This window comes from Heterodontus francisci, chromosome 5 (genome assembly GCF_036365525.1).
Source record: "Heterodontus francisci isolate sHetFra1 chromosome 5, sHetFra1.hap1, whole genome shotgun sequence".
Taxonomy (NCBI): Eukaryota; Metazoa; Chordata; class Chondrichthyes; order Heterodontiformes; family Heterodontidae; genus Heterodontus; species Heterodontus francisci.
In genome coordinates, this window is record NC_090375.1 from 57,181,106 (window position 1) to 57,198,067 (window position 16,962).

General features: G+C 47.8%; 1 protein-coding gene across 5 annotated transcripts in view; it reads right to left on the reverse strand.

Annotated features, from left to right (window-relative positions):
- c5h1orf35 (chromosome 5 C1orf35 homolog) overlaps window positions 1–13,660 on the reverse strand; it is a 59,529-nt gene extending 45,869 nt beyond the window's left edge. For 4 of the 5 annotated variants that reach the window (XM_068031480.1, XM_068031475.1, XM_068031477.1 and 1 more), the window contains exons 1-3: window positions 13,381–13,553; window positions 11,081–11,231; window positions 5,370–5,415 (exon numbers count right to left, since the gene is read on the reverse strand). In XM_068031480.1, coding sequence (XP_067887581.1) covers window positions 5,370–5,415; window positions 11,081–11,231; window positions 13,381–13,474 — 291 coding nt within the window. In that variant the 5' untranslated portion in view covers window positions 13,475–13,553. The other variant, XM_068031479.1, reaches the window with a different exon arrangement.
- Window positions 13,661–16,962: the final 3,302 nt, after the last annotated feature.

A 16,962-nucleotide genomic window follows, 5' to 3' on the forward strand; every position in this document is an offset into this window, starting at 1 on the left:
CATCCTGGTAAACCTCTTCTGTACCCTCTCCAAAGCCTCCACGTCCTTCTGGTAGTGTGGCGACCAGAATTGCACGCAACATTCCAAGTGTGGCCTAACCAAGGTTCTGTACAGCTGCAGCATGACTTGCCAATTTTTATACTCTATGCCCCGACCGATGAAGGCAAGCATGCCGTATGCCTTCTTGCCTACCTTATCCACCTGCGTTGCCACTTTCAGTGACCTGTGGACCTGTACGCCCAGATCTCTCTGCCTGTCAATACTCCTAAGGGTTCTGCCATTTACTGTATACTTCCCACCTTTATTAGATCTTCCAAAATGCATTACCTCACAGTTGTCCGGATTAAACTCCATCTGCCATTTCTCCACCCGACCTATATCCTGCTGTATCCCCTGACAATCCTCATCACTATCCGCAACTCCACCAACCTTTGTGTCGTCCGCAAACTTACTAATCAGACCAGCTACATTTTCCTCCAAATCGATTATATATAATACAAACAGCAAAGGTCCCAGCACTGATCCCTGCGGAACACCACTAGTCACATCCCTCCATTCAGAAAAGCACCCTTCCACTGCTACCCTCTGTCTTCTATGACAGAGCCAGTTCTGTATCCATCTTGCCAGCTCACCTCTGATCCCGTGTGACTTCACCTTTTGTACCAGTCTGCCATGAGAAATCATGTCAAAGGCTTTACTGAAGTCCATACAGACAACATCCACTGCCCTTCCTTCATCAATCATCTTCATCACTTCCTCAAAAAACTCGATCAAGTTAGTGAGACAGGACCTCCCCTTCACAAAACCATGCTGCTTCTCGCTAATAAGTTCATTTGTTTCCAAATGGGAGTAAATCCTGTCCCGAAGAATCCTCTAATAATTTTCCTTCCACTGACGTAAGGCTCACCGGCCTATAATTTCCTCGATTCTCCTTGCTACCCTTCCTAAACAAAGGAACAACATTGGCTATTCTCCAGTCCTCTGGGACCTCACCTGTAGCCAATGAGGATGCAAAGATTTCTGTCAGCAATTTCTTCCCTTGCCTCCCTCAGTATTCTGGGGTAGATCCCATCAGGCCCTGGGGACTTATCTACCTTAATGCTTTGTAAGACGCCCAACACCTCCTCCTTTTTGAGAACACGACCCAGACTATCTACACTCCCTTCCCTGGACTCATCATCCACCAAGTCCTTCTCTTTGGTGAACACTAATGCAAAGTACTCATTTAGTACCTCGCCCATTTCCTCTGGCTCCACAGATATTCCCTCCTCTGTCCTCGAGTGGGCCAACCCTTTCCCTGGTTACCCTCTTGCTCTTTATATATTTATAAAAAGCCTTGGGATTCTCCTTAATCCTGTTTGCCAATGACTTTTCATGACCCCGTTTAGCCCTCCTGATTCTTTGCTTAAATTCCTTCCTACTGTCTTTAGATTCCTCAAGGGTTTCGTTCCCAGCCTTCTCGCCCTTACGAATGCTTCCTTTTTCTTTTTGAATAGGCTCACAATATCCCTCGTTATCCAAGGTTCCAGAAACTTGCCAAACTTATCCTTCTTCCTCACAGGAACATGCCGGTCCTGGATTCTAATCAACTGACGTTTGAAAGACTCCCACATGTCAGATGTTGATTTACCCTCAAACAGCCGCCCCCAATCTAAATTCTTCAGTTCCTGCCTAATATTGTTATAATTAGCCTTCCCCCAATTTAGCACCTTCATCCGAGGACTACTCTTATTCTTATCCACAAGTACCTTAAAACTTACGGAATTATGGTCACTGTTCCCAAAATGCTCCCCTACTGAGACTTCGACCACTTGGCCAGGCTCATTCCCCAATACCAAGTCCAGTACGGCTCCTTCCCTAGTTGGACTATCTACATATTGTTTCAAGAAGCTCTCCTGGATGCTCCTTACAAATTCTGCCCCATCCAAGCCCCGAGCACCAAGTGAGTCCCAGTCCCCATAGGGGAAGTTAAAATCACCCACCACTGCAACCCTGTTACCTTTACATCTTTCCAAAATCTGTCTACAAATCTGCTCCTCTACCTCCCGCTGGCTGTTGGGAGGCCTGTAGTAAACCCCCAACATTGTGACTGCACCCTTCCTATTCCTGAGCTCCACCCATATTGCCTCGCTGCATGACCCCTCCGAGGTGTCCTCCCGCTGTACAGCTGTGATATTCTCCTTAACAAGTAATGCCACCCCTTTTCCATCCCCCTCTATCCCTCCTGAAGCTTCTAAATCCCGGAACATTTAGCTGCCAATCCTGTCCTTCCCTCAACTAAGTCTCTGTAATAGCAACAACATCATAGTTCCAAGTACTAATCCAAGCTCTAAGTTCATCTGCCTTACCTGTTATACTTCTCGCATTGAAACAAATGCACTTCAGACCACCAGTCCCGCTGTGCTCAGCAACATCTCCCTGCCTGCTCTTCCTCTTAGCCTTACTGGCCTTATTTACTAGTTCCCCCTCAGTTAGTTCACCTGCTGACCTACTGCTCTGGTTCCCAGTCATTTCTTGATATCACGCAGAGTGAATCAAATTGTCTGAAGACTGGCATTTGTGATGCTGGGGACTTCAGGAGGTGGCCGAGATGGATCATCAACTTGGCACTTCTGGCTGAAGTTTGTTGCAAATGCTTCTGCCTTATCTTTCGCACTGATGTGCTGGGCTCCCCCATCATTGAGGATATTTGTGAAGCCACCGCCTCCAGTTAGTCGTTTAATTGTCCACCACCATTCACGACTGGATGTGGCAGGACTGCAGAGCTTAGATCTGATCCGTTGGTTATGGGATCGCTTAGCTCTGTCTATTGCATGCTGCTTATGCAGTTTGGCATGCAAGTAGTCCTGTGTTGTAGCTTCACCAGGTTGACACCTCATTTTGAGGTGTGCCTGGTGCTGCTCCTGGCATGCCCTCCTGTACTCTTCATTGAATCAGGGATGATCCCCTGACTTAATGTCAATGGTAAAGTGGGGGATATGCCGGGCCATGAGGTTACAGATTGCGGTTGAGTACAATTCTGCTGCTGCTGATGGCCCACACCGCCTCATGGATGCCCAGTTTTGCATTGCTAGATCTTTTCGAAATCTATCCCATTTAGCACGGTGATAGTGCCACACAGCACGATGGACGGTATCCTCAATGTGAAGGCGGGACTTCGTCTCCACAAGGACTGTGTGGTGGTCACTCCTACCAATACAGTCATGGACAGAAGCATGTGCGGCAAGCAGATTGGGGAGGACAAGGTCAAGTATGTTTTTCCTTCTTGTTGGTTCCCCCCACCACCTGCCGCAGACCCAGTCTAGCAGCTATGTCCTTTAGTACTCGGCCAGCTCAATCAGTAGTGGTGCTACCGAGTCACTCTTGGTGATGGACATTCAAGTCCCCCACCCAGAGTACATTTTGTGCCCTTGCCACCCTCAGTACTTCCTCCAAGTGGTGTTCAACATGGAGGAGTACTGACTCATCAGCTGAGGCAGGGCAGTAGGTGGTAATCAGTAGGAGGTTACCTTGCCCATGTTTGACCTGATGCCATGAGACTTCATGGGGTCCGGAGTCGATGTTGAGGACTCCCAAGCCAACTCCCTCCCTACTGTATACCACTGTCCCGCCACCTCTGCTGGGTCTGTCCTGCCGGTGGGACAAGACATACCCAGGGATAGTGATTGCAGTGTCCTGGACGTTGTCTGTAAGGTATGATTCCATGAGTATGACTAGGTCAGGCTGTTGCCTGACTAGTCTGTGGGACAGTTCTCCCAACTTTGGCACAAACCCCCAGATGTTAATAAGGAGGACTTTGCAGGGTCGACAGGGCTGGGTTTGCTGTTGTCGTTTGCGGTGCCTAGGTCGATGCCGGGTGGTCCGTCCGGTTTCATTCCTTTTTATTGACTTTGTAGAGGTTAGGCACAACTGAGTGGCTTGCTAGGCCATTTCAGAGGGCATGTAAAAGTTAACCACAATCTCTCTTCATACGTCATCCCTGCCATCCCAAGAATCAGTCTAGTAAACCTTCGCTGCACTTCCTCAATAGCATGAACATTCTTCCTCAGATAAGGAGACCAAAGCAGCACACAATATTCCAGGTGTGGCCTGGATATTGAAGCAGTCCGTGTAGAAATGCAGCAAGACCTGGACAACATTCAGGCTTGGGATGATAAGTAGCAAGTGATATTGATGCCACACAAGTACCAGGCAATGACCATCTCAAGTAAGAGGGAACCTAACCATCTGCCCTTGACATTAATGGCATTACCATCGCTGGATTCCCCCACCAACATCCTGGGGGTTACCATTGACCAGATACTTAACTGGATCAACTACATAAATACTGTGGCTACAAGAGCAGGTCAGAGGCTGGGGATTCTGCAGCAAATAATTCACCTCCTGACTCCCCAAAGCCTGTCCACCATCTACAAGGCACAAGTCAGGAGTGTGATGGAATACTCTCCATTTGCCTGGATGAGTGCAGCTCCAACAACACAAGAAGCGCAACACATTCCAAGACAAAGCAGTCTGCTTGATCAGCACTCCATCCACTACCTTAAACATTCATCCCCTCCACCACCAGCACAGTGGCAGCAGTGTATACCATCACATGAAGCACTGCAGCAACTTGCCAAGGCTCCTTCCAAACCAGCAACCTCTCATCACCAAGAAGAACATGCGTAGCGAGCACATGGGGGACATCACCACCTGCAAGCTCCCCTTCAAGTCACTCACCATCCTGACTTAGTTTTTTTTTAGTTTTTAGTTATACAGCACTGAAACAGGCCCTTCAGCCCACCGAGTCTGTGCCGACCATCAACCCCCCATTTATACTAATCCTGCACTAATCCCATATTCCTACCACATCCCCACCACCTACCTATACTAGGGGCAATTTATAATGGCCAATTTACCTACCAACCTGCAAGTCTTTTGGTTTGTGGGAGGAAACCGGAGCACCCGGAGAAAACCCACGCAGACACAGGGAGAACTTGCAAACTCCACACAGGCAGTACCCAGAATTGAACCCGGGTCGCTGGAGCTGTGAGGCTGCAATGCTAACCAGGTCAAAATCCTGGAATTCCCTTCCTAACAGCACTGTGGTACCTATGGCACTTGGACTGCAGCAGCGACTCACCACCACCTTCTCAAGCACAATTAGGGATGAGCAATAAACGTTGGCCTTCCCTTGCCTCCATTCCAAGAACGAATAGAAAAAATATACATTATACAGAGGATCTCACACACAGGGTGCAGTATATTACACAGAAGATCTCACACACAGGGTGCAGTATATTACAGAGGATCTCACACACAGGGTGCAGTATATTAAAAAGAATCACACACCCGCTGTAGCAACGTAGTATTCTTTACTCATTCCTTACCTCTTTGGTTACTCCAGTGGGTTTCCTTTTGGGATTCTTGTACCCTCTAATGACAACAGAAGAAAATAACATCAACTTTATATGAAGATTATGTTGGAGAAATTTATTATTTTCTGCTGCTCGATCAGTGCCATTGGTGAGTACTGTGAAATAGAACACTATCAATCTTCCAACTCAAAAACTTGCTGGTCAGATACAGCACGGGCTATTTACAGAATAAAGCTCCTTCTATATTGTCCCTTCAAACACTCCCCAGGCAAATACAGCATAGTTTAGATACACTCAAACCCAAACAATCCACAGTTGGCTGCAGCATGGGTTAGATACAGAGTAAAGCTTGCTCTACACTACCCTATCTATCTACACAGGTTTGATGCTGAACAAATCTCCCTCAATACTGCCCCAACTAGTCTTAATTCCATATTAAGAGTGCCCTGATTTCTATACCTATCATTATTCAATTCAGATTATCAGCAAGCCCCAATTAGAATTCTGAATTATGTTTTTTTTTAAATCCACTCACAGGAAGTGGGCATCACTAGCAAGGCCAGCACTACTGCCCATCCCTAATTGCCCTTGAGAAGGTGGTGGTGAGCTGCCTTCTTGAACCGCTGCAGTCCGTGCGGTGTAGGTACACCTACAGTGCTGTTAGGGAGGGAGTTCCAGGATTCCGACCCAGTGACAATGAGGAAACATTGACATATTTCTAAGTCAAGATGGCGTGAGTCAGAGGGGAACTTGAAGGTGGTGCTGTTCCCATGTACCTGTTGCCCTTGTTGCTCTAGAGGTCGTGAGTTTGGAAGGTGCTACTGAAGACGCCTTGGTGAGTTGCTGCAGTGCATCTTGTAGATGGTACACTGTGCAGCCACAGTGAAGGGAGTGAATGTTTAAGGTGATGGATGGGGTGCCGATTAAGCGGGCTGCTTTGTCCTGGATGGTGTTGAGCTTCTTGAACGTTGTTGGAGCTGCACCCACCCAGGCAAGTGGCGAGTATTCCAACACACTCCTGACTTGTGCCTTGTAGATGCTGGAAAGACACTGGGGTCAGGAGGTGAGATACGCGCTACAGAAAATCCAGCCTGCGACCTGCTCTTGTAGTCACAGTATTAATGTAGCTGTTTTCGTTAAGCTTCTGATTATCGGTGACCCCCAGGATGTTAGTGGGGGATTCATCGATGGTAAAAATAATTTGTGTTTATACAGTATCTTTACCATAATAAAACGTCCCAGTGTGCTTCACAGGAGCACTATAAAGCAAAATCTGACATCGATAAGGCAATACTTGGGCAGATAGCAAAAAACTTGGTCGAACAGGTAGGTTTTAAGAAGCGTCTTAAAGGAGGAAAGGAAACCGTCAGAATGAACATGGTTCAGGACTGGATGTGATTAACAGCAGCAAGAAAAGATCATCCCAGCTTTGGACCCCACTACAAACTCCATTCCCCAGCTGCTGACTCCAGCCCTCTCCCTAGCAAGGAGGCTGATCCAGGCTGTTTGCAACTTTGGTGTCATAACTGTCCCAGGAATCAGCTTCCAACCACATATCCACACCATCACTATGACCACATATTTCCAGCTCTAACATTGCCCGACTCTGCCCCTGCTTCAACTCATCTGTTGCTGAAACCCTCATCCCATACTTTTGTTAACCTCTAGACTCGACAATGCCAACACACTCTTGGTCAGTCTCCCATATGCTACCCTTCATCATCCAAAGCTCTGCCACCTTCCAAACCTGGGACCTACCACCTAGAAGGACATGGCAACACCACCACCTGCAAGTTTCCCTCCAAGCCACACATCATCCTCATTTGGAACTATATTGCAATTCCTTCACTGTTGCTGGGTCAAAATCCTGGAACTCCCTCCGTAACAGCACTGTGGGTGTACCTACTCCATATGGACTGCAGCAGTTCAAGAAGGCAGCTCACCACCACCTTCTCAAAGGCAATTAGGGATGGGCAATAAATGCTGTCCTAGCCAGTGATGCCCACATCCCATGAATAAATTTAAAAAACCTGTGTCCTTACACGCGCCAAGTCCTGTTCACTTATCACCCGTGTTCACTGACCCAGTTAAGCAATGGCTCAGTTTTAAAACTCTCATCCTCGTTTTCAAATACCTAAATGGCTTCGCTCCTCCCTATCTCTATAATCTCCTCCAGTCCAACAACGCTGCAAGATATCTGTGCTCATCTAATTCTGGCCTCTTGAGCATCCCCGATTTTAATTGCGCCACTGTCAATGGCCACGCCTTCTGCTGCCTTGGCCCTAAGCTCTGGTATTCCCTCTCTAAACCTTTCTGCCTCTCGACCTTTCTTTCCTCCTGCTGTACTTTGATCATCCTAATATTTAATTTCAGGTAATGCTGTTGAATGTCAAGGGGAGGGGACAGTGGGGGTTAGTTAGATTCTTGGAGATGGTCACTGCCTGGCACTTGTGCGATACGAATGTTACTTGCCACTTATCAGGCCAAGCATGAATGTTGCCCAGATCTTGCTGCATGCAGGCACGGACTGCTGCATTATCTGAGGAGTTGCGAATGGAACTGAATGCTAGAATCGTCAGTCAACATCCCCACTTCTGACATTATGATGGAGGGAAGGTCATTGATGAAGCAGCTGAAGATGGTTGCGCCTAGGTTCCTGATGGAACCCAAACTGAGCATCGGTGTGCAGGTTATTGCTGAATAAGTGCTGCTTTACAGCACTGTTGACAACACCTTCCAACTCTTTGCTGATTGAGAGCAAACTGTTGGGGTGGTAATAGATCAGTTTGGATTTGTCCTGCTTTTGGTGGACAGGACATACCTAGACAATTTCCCACTTTGTCAGATATATGTCAGTGTTGTAACTATACTGTAACAGCTTGGCTCAAGGCAAGGCTAGTCTGGAGCGCAAGTCTCCAGCACTACAGCCAAGATGTTGTCGGGGCCCATCGTCTTTGCTATATCCAGTGCACTCAGCCATTTCTTGATATCATATTGAATGAACTGAATTGGCTGAAGACTGGCATCTGTGATGCTGGGGACCTCAGGAGGACGCTGAGATGGATCATCAACTTGGCACTTATGGATGATGGTTGAAAATGCTTCTGCCTTGTCTTTTGCACTCACATGTTCATACAGCCTCCTCCTCCAGTTAATTGTTTAATTGTTCACCACCATTCACGACTGAATGTGGCAGGACTGCAGAGCTTTGATCTGATCCATTGGTTGTGGGATTACCTAGCTCTGTCTATCAAATGCTGCTTCTGCTGCTTAGCATGCATGTAGACTCGTGTTGTAGCTTCACGAGGCTGACAACTCATTTTAGGTATGCCTGGTGCTGCTCCTGGCATGCTGTTCTACACTTCTCAATGACCCAGGGTCGGTCCCTTGGCTTGATTGTAATGGCAGTGAGGGGTATGCCAGGCCACGAGGTTAGATTGGGATATAATTCTGCTACTGCTGATGGTCCACAGCGTCTCATGGACGTCCAGTTTTGAGCTGCTAAATCTGATCTGAATCTATCGGATTTAGCATGGTGGTAATGAATGAAGATGGAAGTTGGTCTCCACAAGGTCAGCTCTGTGTGATGAATGAACTAGAATGAGACTACTTTAAAATTGAAAGAACAGCACCAAAGCAACACCCCATCATGCAGTTCCTGTGGAGTGGCTTTAGAGAGCGCACAACTTCAAGGGTCAGCATCCCACTGAGAATATATTATATATATATATATATATATATATGGGAGTACATTCAAGTAGCTGTTTTCTAAACCAATGTTGTGACTACTGGCTAATGTATTAGACAATAGCTAATTGGGAATTTAGATGTGGCTAATATGCATTCCTGGTTAGTAAATAATGAGTAATAAATTCATTGGCATTAGATTTCAATATTCATATACATGACTTATGCATGCGAACTTTAAACTTTTTGTGTAAAATGGTAAGTTGAGAAGCAGTCCTCTACTTCCTTCATCACTGAATCGTGGTAAATGTTTAAGTAAATTTGTACGTCAAAATACATTTACCTGTTGTAAAACATTTTCTACTAAAATGAGTGCATGTAGCTTAAATGGTGTCACTGTAGCCACATCTGCGTCTAGTCAGTTAGTTCTATTGGACAACACTGGCCTAAACTCTGCACAGAGCCTCATTAGGTATGAAAGTAACTACAAGGGAAGCTGAAGGGTATTTTTCAAAAGACAAAGTGGACACAGAGATAAATACTAGCTGTTCATAATGCAGTTACCTTCCCTTAAGAAATCATCTATGCTTTGTAAACTTTAATTATTTATACTTTCTAATAGTCAAACTTAATTATGTTAACCATGGTCCAGTGTTATGGGTTATACACAGAATAGATACCCAGAAGTGCATTACAAGCTGGAATCTAATCAAGGGGATCGTTTGGCTTTCGACAGAACAAATGGAAAAAAAAATTATTTTTGAGATACAGCACTGAAACAGGCCCTTCGGCCCACCGAGTCTGTGCCGACCAACAACCACCCATTTACACTAACCCTGCAGTAATCCCATATTCCCTACCTCCTACCTACACTATGGGCAATTTTTTACAATGGCCAATTTACCTATCAACCTGCAAGTCTTCGGCTGTGGGAGAAAACCGGAGCACCCGGTCAAATCTCGGGAATAAATCAATAGCTACAATTTAATGGATGGGTTTGGATCCTATGTGCAGGATAATGAATACCAGGTGTGATAAATAAGTCATCTGCTTGGGTCAAAGCAGCAGCTCATCAACATTTGAAAAAGCAAATCTTACACTGAACCTTACTACATGGGGCACATACTTAGTCTGCAGCAGGGCACCTTAGGACCATGCCCATGGATTCACTTTTATATATCTATACGGGAGCAGGGCTGGGTGGCAGAATTAGCAATCTACAGCTTGACACCAGGAAGTCTGAGTTCACACCCAGTGTAGTAAGACAGGAGAGAAGTCAATGATGGCCACTGAGAAATGGTAGTGCGCCACATTATTTAAACAAAACACTGAATCAGAGATTGTTTTAGAAAACACAAATTTTAAAATACTTATCCTCATCTTCAAATCCCACCATGGTCTCACCCCTCCGTAGCTCTGTGGAATCCTCCAACCCCACAACCTTCAGAGATCTCGATACTTCTCCACCTCCTTGTGCATCCCCCACTTCCTATACCCCACTTTAGGCAGCCATGCCTTCAACTGTCTTGACCCCAAGCACCGGAACTCACCATGCCTCACTGACTCTCCACCTCTCTCTCCTCCTTTAAGGTGCTGCTTAAAATCTCTCTCTTTCATCAAGCTTTTGGGCACCTATCCCAATATTTCCTTCTTTAGCACAGCAATTGTGGCCAGATCACAATCCTGTGAAATGCCTTGGAATGTTTTAACTACATAAGAAGCACTACTACTTAATGCAAGTTGTTGTTGTAGTAAGGGCTCTACCCATGCAATACTCCACTCCAGGCCAGGTCACTGATGGCTCAATAAGTAAATACATTGCCCAGTGTCGAGCTGTACGTACAGACCAGGAACATCTTGCATTTCTTTCCAGAGTGGTTCTTAGTTCACAGGTGCAGGGGGACAGCCTTCAGAGTTGAATGGCTTTACAACACTCCACATAGAAGCTTGCAAAAGGTACTGCAGGGATGCCACTGCCCATGGAACTGTAGTACAGAGCATTCAGGAAAGGAGGGGTGACAATTCTCAACACTCACAGTGCTGCCATCAGGGCCTCTTGCTCAGCTCTTTGAACAGCCATCAACTCCTCACTGCGAGACCGTGCTTCCTCGGTTTTCTTCCCTTTTGTATACCAGGTGAGGTCCTTCCCTTTCTGCCATCGTCCGACTGGTGCCATCAGCGAATTTCCTGCACACAGTCACGAACAAGACACAAATAAAGACATGTATATTTTTAGAAAGAACACTAGGGTGAGACTATTTCAGACCCAGTTGCCCAGAGTACCTCCTTGGTTCAAATGTCCTAACAAAACAAATACACTTCATTATAAATCCATGACCTGATGCACAATTGCCTGCCAATAGTAAAGGTATTCTGACAATTCTCTCAATGTCTGTGCAACTGGCCATTAATTTTTTAATTCTTTCATGGGACATGGGCATCGCTGGTCAGGCCAGTATTTGTTGCCCATCACTAACTGCCATTCAGAAGGTGGTGGTGAGCTGCCTTCTTGAACCACTGCAGTCCATGTGGGTAGAAACACCCACAGTGCTATTAAGAAGGGAGTTCCAGGATTTTGACCCAGTGAAAGTGAAGGAACAGCACTATAGTTCCAAGTCAGGATGGTGTGTGGCTTGGAGGAGAACTGGCAGGTAGCGGTGTTCTCATGCATCTGCTGCCCTTGTGGTAGAGGTCATGGGTTTGGAAGGTGCTGTTGAAGGAGGCTTCGCAAGTTGCTGCAGTACATCTTGTATATGGTCTACACTGCCGTCAGTGTGTGCCAGTGGTGGAGGGAGTGAATACGTAAGGTGGTGGATGGGTTTCTTGCAAGTTATTGGAGCTGCACTCGTCCAGGCAAATGGAGACTATTCCATCACACTCCTGACATGTGCCTTGTAGATGGTGGACAGGCTTTGGGGAGTCAGGAGATGAGTTACTCGCCACAGAATTTCCAGTCTCTGACCTGCTTTTGTAGCTACAGTATTTATTTGGCTAGTCCAGCTAAGTTTTTAGTCAATGGTAACTCACAGGATGTTGATGGTCAAGGATTCAGTGATGGTAATAAAAAGGTCCACAACTTCTAATGTTTCATATGAAAAAGTAGCTTCTGCACCATGATGATCCACACATCAGAATATCGTGTTTCTGCTTCTCAATGGGACCTGACAGTGCAAGCAGCTTGTTTATCATCAGCAGAGATACAGTCAGTAACACAGGGTGCTCAGGGACAGATTAGTAAGTGATACTGTCTCAGGGGTTACACCCACAGCCACATCCCACCCATCCCCCCTCCCCCACAATCAACTATATCTCAGCAGTTACACCCTCTCCCCCATCACATTCCAGGATTACATGCGCTCTCTCTCCCCACTCCTCCCTCAGAGATTACACCCCCTCCTATCCACCACCACTCCCCCACAGGGATGACACCCTCTCCCCTCTCTCCTCGGGGAGGAGGCCCTCCCTCCCTCCTCAGGGAGGACACCCTCTCCCCTCCCTCCCTCCCATCCTCCTCAGGGAGAACGTCCTCTACCCACCCTCCTCGGGGAGGCCGTCCTCTACCCACCCTCCTCGGGGAGGACGCCCTCTACCCACCCTCCTCGGGGAGGACGCCCTCTACCCACCCTCCTCGGGGAGGACGCCCTCTACCCACCCTCCTCGGGGAGGACGCCCTCTACCCACCCTCCTCGGGGAGGACGCCCTCTACCCACCCTCCCTCCCACCCTCCTCGGGGAGGACGCCCTGCCTCCCACCCTCCTCAGGGAGGACGCCCTCTACCCACCCTCCTCGGGGAGGACACCCTCTACCCACCCTCCTCGGGGAGGACACCCTCCTCGGGGAGGACGCCCTGCCTCCCACCCTCCTCGGGGAGGACGCCCTCTCCCCTCCCTCCTCGGGGAGGACGTCCTCTACCCACCCTCCTCGGGGAGGACGCCCTCTACCCACCCTCCTCGGGGAGGACGCCCTCTACCCACCCTCCCTCCCACCCTCCTCGGGGAGGACGCCCTGCCTCCCACCCTCCTCAGGGAGGACGCCCTCTACCCACCCTCCTCAGGGAGGACGCCCTCTACCCACCCTCCTCGGGGAGGACACCCTCTACCCACCCTCCTCGGGGAGGACACCCTCTACCCACCCTCCTCGGGGAGGACACCCTCCTCGGGGAGGACGCCCTGCCTCCCACCCTCCTCGGGGAGGACGCCCTCTCCCCTCCCTCCTCGGGGAGGACGCCCTGCCTCCCACCCTCCTCGGGGAGGACGCCCTCTCCCCTCCCTCCTCGGGGAGGACGCCCTCTCCCTATATTCCCCGATCCGACCTCTTTCCCGGGACCTCTCCTTACCCAGGTAATTCTCCCGATGTTTATCGGCTTTCACCTCCTCCCAGGTGAATTGATCCTGTCCACCGCGAACCCCGCCCCGGGCCGAGCCCATCATTTTACGGCCGAACAGACTTCAAAATCGAAACCAACTAACTGCGAACCACTGGCGGCCCCTGCCTAGCAGGAAATACGACTCCAACCTCTACTTTTTGGCGCAGATGGATGACGTTTTTATCGCTGCCATCTTATTGAAGGGGATCTTCCTGCGGCTGCAAACCGTGCGTCGCCATCTTTGTGCGGGGCTAAACTTCTGCCGCCCTCTCGTGTAGCTGAGAAAATGCTGCAACCACTCAGCAAGTCAGGCAGCGTCTATGGGCAGAGGAACATGAAATGTTAATTCACAGTTGTTACCAGATTTGCAAATATTTCCGGCATTTTCTATTGTTATTTCAGATTTCCAGCATCCACAGTATTTTGCTTTTGCTGTAGTAGATCTCACCTGCTTTGTGCAGAGCAAACCTTTCCAGGTGCATGTTGTCGTCTTTGTGCAGGGCAATATCTTGCTTAGTTCTTGTCACCATCTAGAATGGGGCAATATCGATGCCATTTTCATGATAGCACAGGGCAAACATTTTCCCTCTCATTCGTAAAATGCTTCAGTGTTTTTAGTGGGCAGGGGTAAAATATAGGTTCAGTACCAATGAGGGGGGACATCCCAAGGCACTTCACCTAGTACTTTTTGAAGTGTAGCTACTTTTGTAATGTAAGAAAGGTGACAGCTAATTTGTGCAAAGCAAGAGCTCACAAGCAACAATGAGATAAATCACCAGGATAACCTGTTTAAGTAAAACTGTCGGCGAAACATTGGTCGTCTCAATTTCTCTGCCCCCCTCACGCACTTTAACCTGTCCCCCTCTGAACTTGAGGCACTCCTTTCTCTCAAGTCTAACCCCGACATGGTCATCAAACCTGCAGACAAGGGTGGTGCTGTTGTCGTATGCGTACCGACCTCTACTTTGCAGAAGCTCAACGCCAACTCACGGACACTTCTTCCTACCTCCCTCTGGACCATGACCCCACCACCGAACATCAAGCCACCGTCCAAAGGACTGTCACTGACCTCATCTCCTCTGGAGATCTTCCCTCTACAGCTTCCAACCTCTTTGTCCCACAACCCCGGACAGCCCGTTTCTACCTCCTTCCCAAAATCCACAAACGGGACTGTCCCGGCAGACCCATTGTGTCAGCCTGCTCCTGCCCCACTGAACTTATTTCTTCCTATCTAGACTCTATCTTTTCTCCGCTGGTCGAGTCTCTTCCCACCTACATCTGTGACTCTTCTGACGCCCTATGTCATTTTGACAATTTTGAGTTTCCTGGTCCCAACCGCCTCCTCTTCACTATGGACATCCAATCGCTCTACACCTCCATCCCCCACCAGGATGGTTTGAGGGCTCTCCGCTTCTTCCTGGAACAGAGGCCCAACCAGTCCCCATCCACCACCACCCTCCTCTGCCTGGCTGAACTTGTTCTCACATTGAACAACTTCTCGTTCAACTCCATGCATTTCCTTCAAGTAAAAGGTGTCGCTATGGGTACCCGCATGGGTCCTAGTTATGCCTGTCTTTTTGTGGGATATGTCGAGCATTCTTTGTTCCAGTCCTACTCAGTCCCCCTCCCCCAACTCTTTTTCCAGTACATTGATGACTGTATCGGTGCCGTTTCCTGCTCCCACCCCGAACTGGAAAACTTTATCAACTTTGCTTCCAATTTCCACCCTTCTCTCACCTTTACATGGTCCATCTCTGACACTTCCCTTTGTGAGAATAAGAAATACTGAAATGTTGTTTCTACAGCTTGTGGAAAATTACCGAGAAGTCATTTCTACACAACATAATGAAATCACTGAAAAAGAGAACTGATAAGGGTATGTAAGTAAAGACCTTGAGACAGTACAGCAGTTAAAAATTGTGCTTAGGCAGAGAAAAGAAAAACAGCAAGAGTTAGAACAAAGGATGTAGTAAATAAGAAACTGCCCCACTAAGATAAAGGCTGAAAGCTGCAAGTTAAAACACACAATGGAGAGCCAAATAAGGTAAAACAAAAACAAGAGTCAGGGGCTAGAAAGTTAGAGTAGGGGGAGAAGTAAACAGGAGGAGATTGTAGCAACCATAGGATAGGTTACTGTCATAATACGTTATAACCAATAAAGTAAAATAAAGGCGTGGACAAATGGATTTGTATTGTATAAACATGAACTGAATATGTTGATGGGTGTGCCTGCTTGTAGGACACCCGATCTTGCAAGAACGTTAAATAAACTTACTTCTTCAGAGTTTGACTTGGTGTAAATTATTATCAAGTGGGCTACGTTTCTCACACCTTCCCTTCCCTTCCTCGACTTCTCTGTCTCCATCTCTGGGGATAGGTTGTCTACTAATATCCATTATAAGCCCACCGACTCCCACAGCTATCTCGACTACACTTCTTCACACCCTACCTCCTGTAAGGACTCCATTCCATTCTCCCAGTTTCTCCGTCTCCGACGCATCTGCTCTGATGATGCTACCTTCCATGACGGTGCTTCTGATATGACCTCCTTTTTCCTCAACCGAGGATTTCCCCCCACTGTGGTTGACAGGGCCCTCAACTGTGTCCAACCCATTCCCCGCACCTCTACCCTCACCCCTTTCCCTCCCTCCCAGAACCGTGACAGGGTACCCCTTGTCCTCACTTTTCACCCCACCAGCCTCCATATCCAAAGGATCATCCTCCGCCATTTCCGCCACCTCCAGCGTGATGCCACTACCAGTCGCATCTTCCCCTCCCTTCCCCTGTCAGCATTCCGAAGGGATCGTTCCCTCCGTGACACCTTGGTCCACTCCTCCATTACCCCCACCACCTCGTCCCCGTCCCAGGGCACCTTCCCCTGCAATCGCAGGACGTGTAATACCTGCCCATTTACCTCCTCTCTCCTCACTATCCCAGGCCCCAAACACTCCTTTCAGGTGAAGCAGCGATTTACTTGTACTTCTTTCAATGTAGTATACTGTATTCGCTGCTCACAGTGTGGTCTCCTCTACATTGGGGAGACCAAGTGCAGACTGGGTAACCGCTTTGCGGAACATCTCCGCTCAGTCCGCAAGCAGGACCCTGAGCTTCCGGTTGCTTGCCATTTCAACACTCTCTCATGCTCACATCTCTGTCCTGGGATTGCTGCAGTGTTCCAGTGAACGTCAACGCAAGCTCGAGGAACAGCATCTTATTTACCGATTAGGCACACTACAGCTTGCCGGACTGAACATTGAGTTCAATCATTTCAGAGCATAACAGCCCCCCATTTTACTTTCATTTTTAGTTATTTTTTCTTCCTTTTTTTTAACATTCTTTTTTACATTTTTTACAATCTTTTTTTTGCATTTATTTCATTTCATCTTTGTTTGTTCAGTTTGCTTACCCACTGTTTTTTTCAGGTTGTTTTTCTTCAGGTTTGCACTTGCTGCTGTTCAATATTCAGTATATTCACACCTAATCTGTACTAATGCTTTGTCTTTCAACACACCATTAACATATTGTTTGCCTTTGCTCCGTGACCTTTTGGTC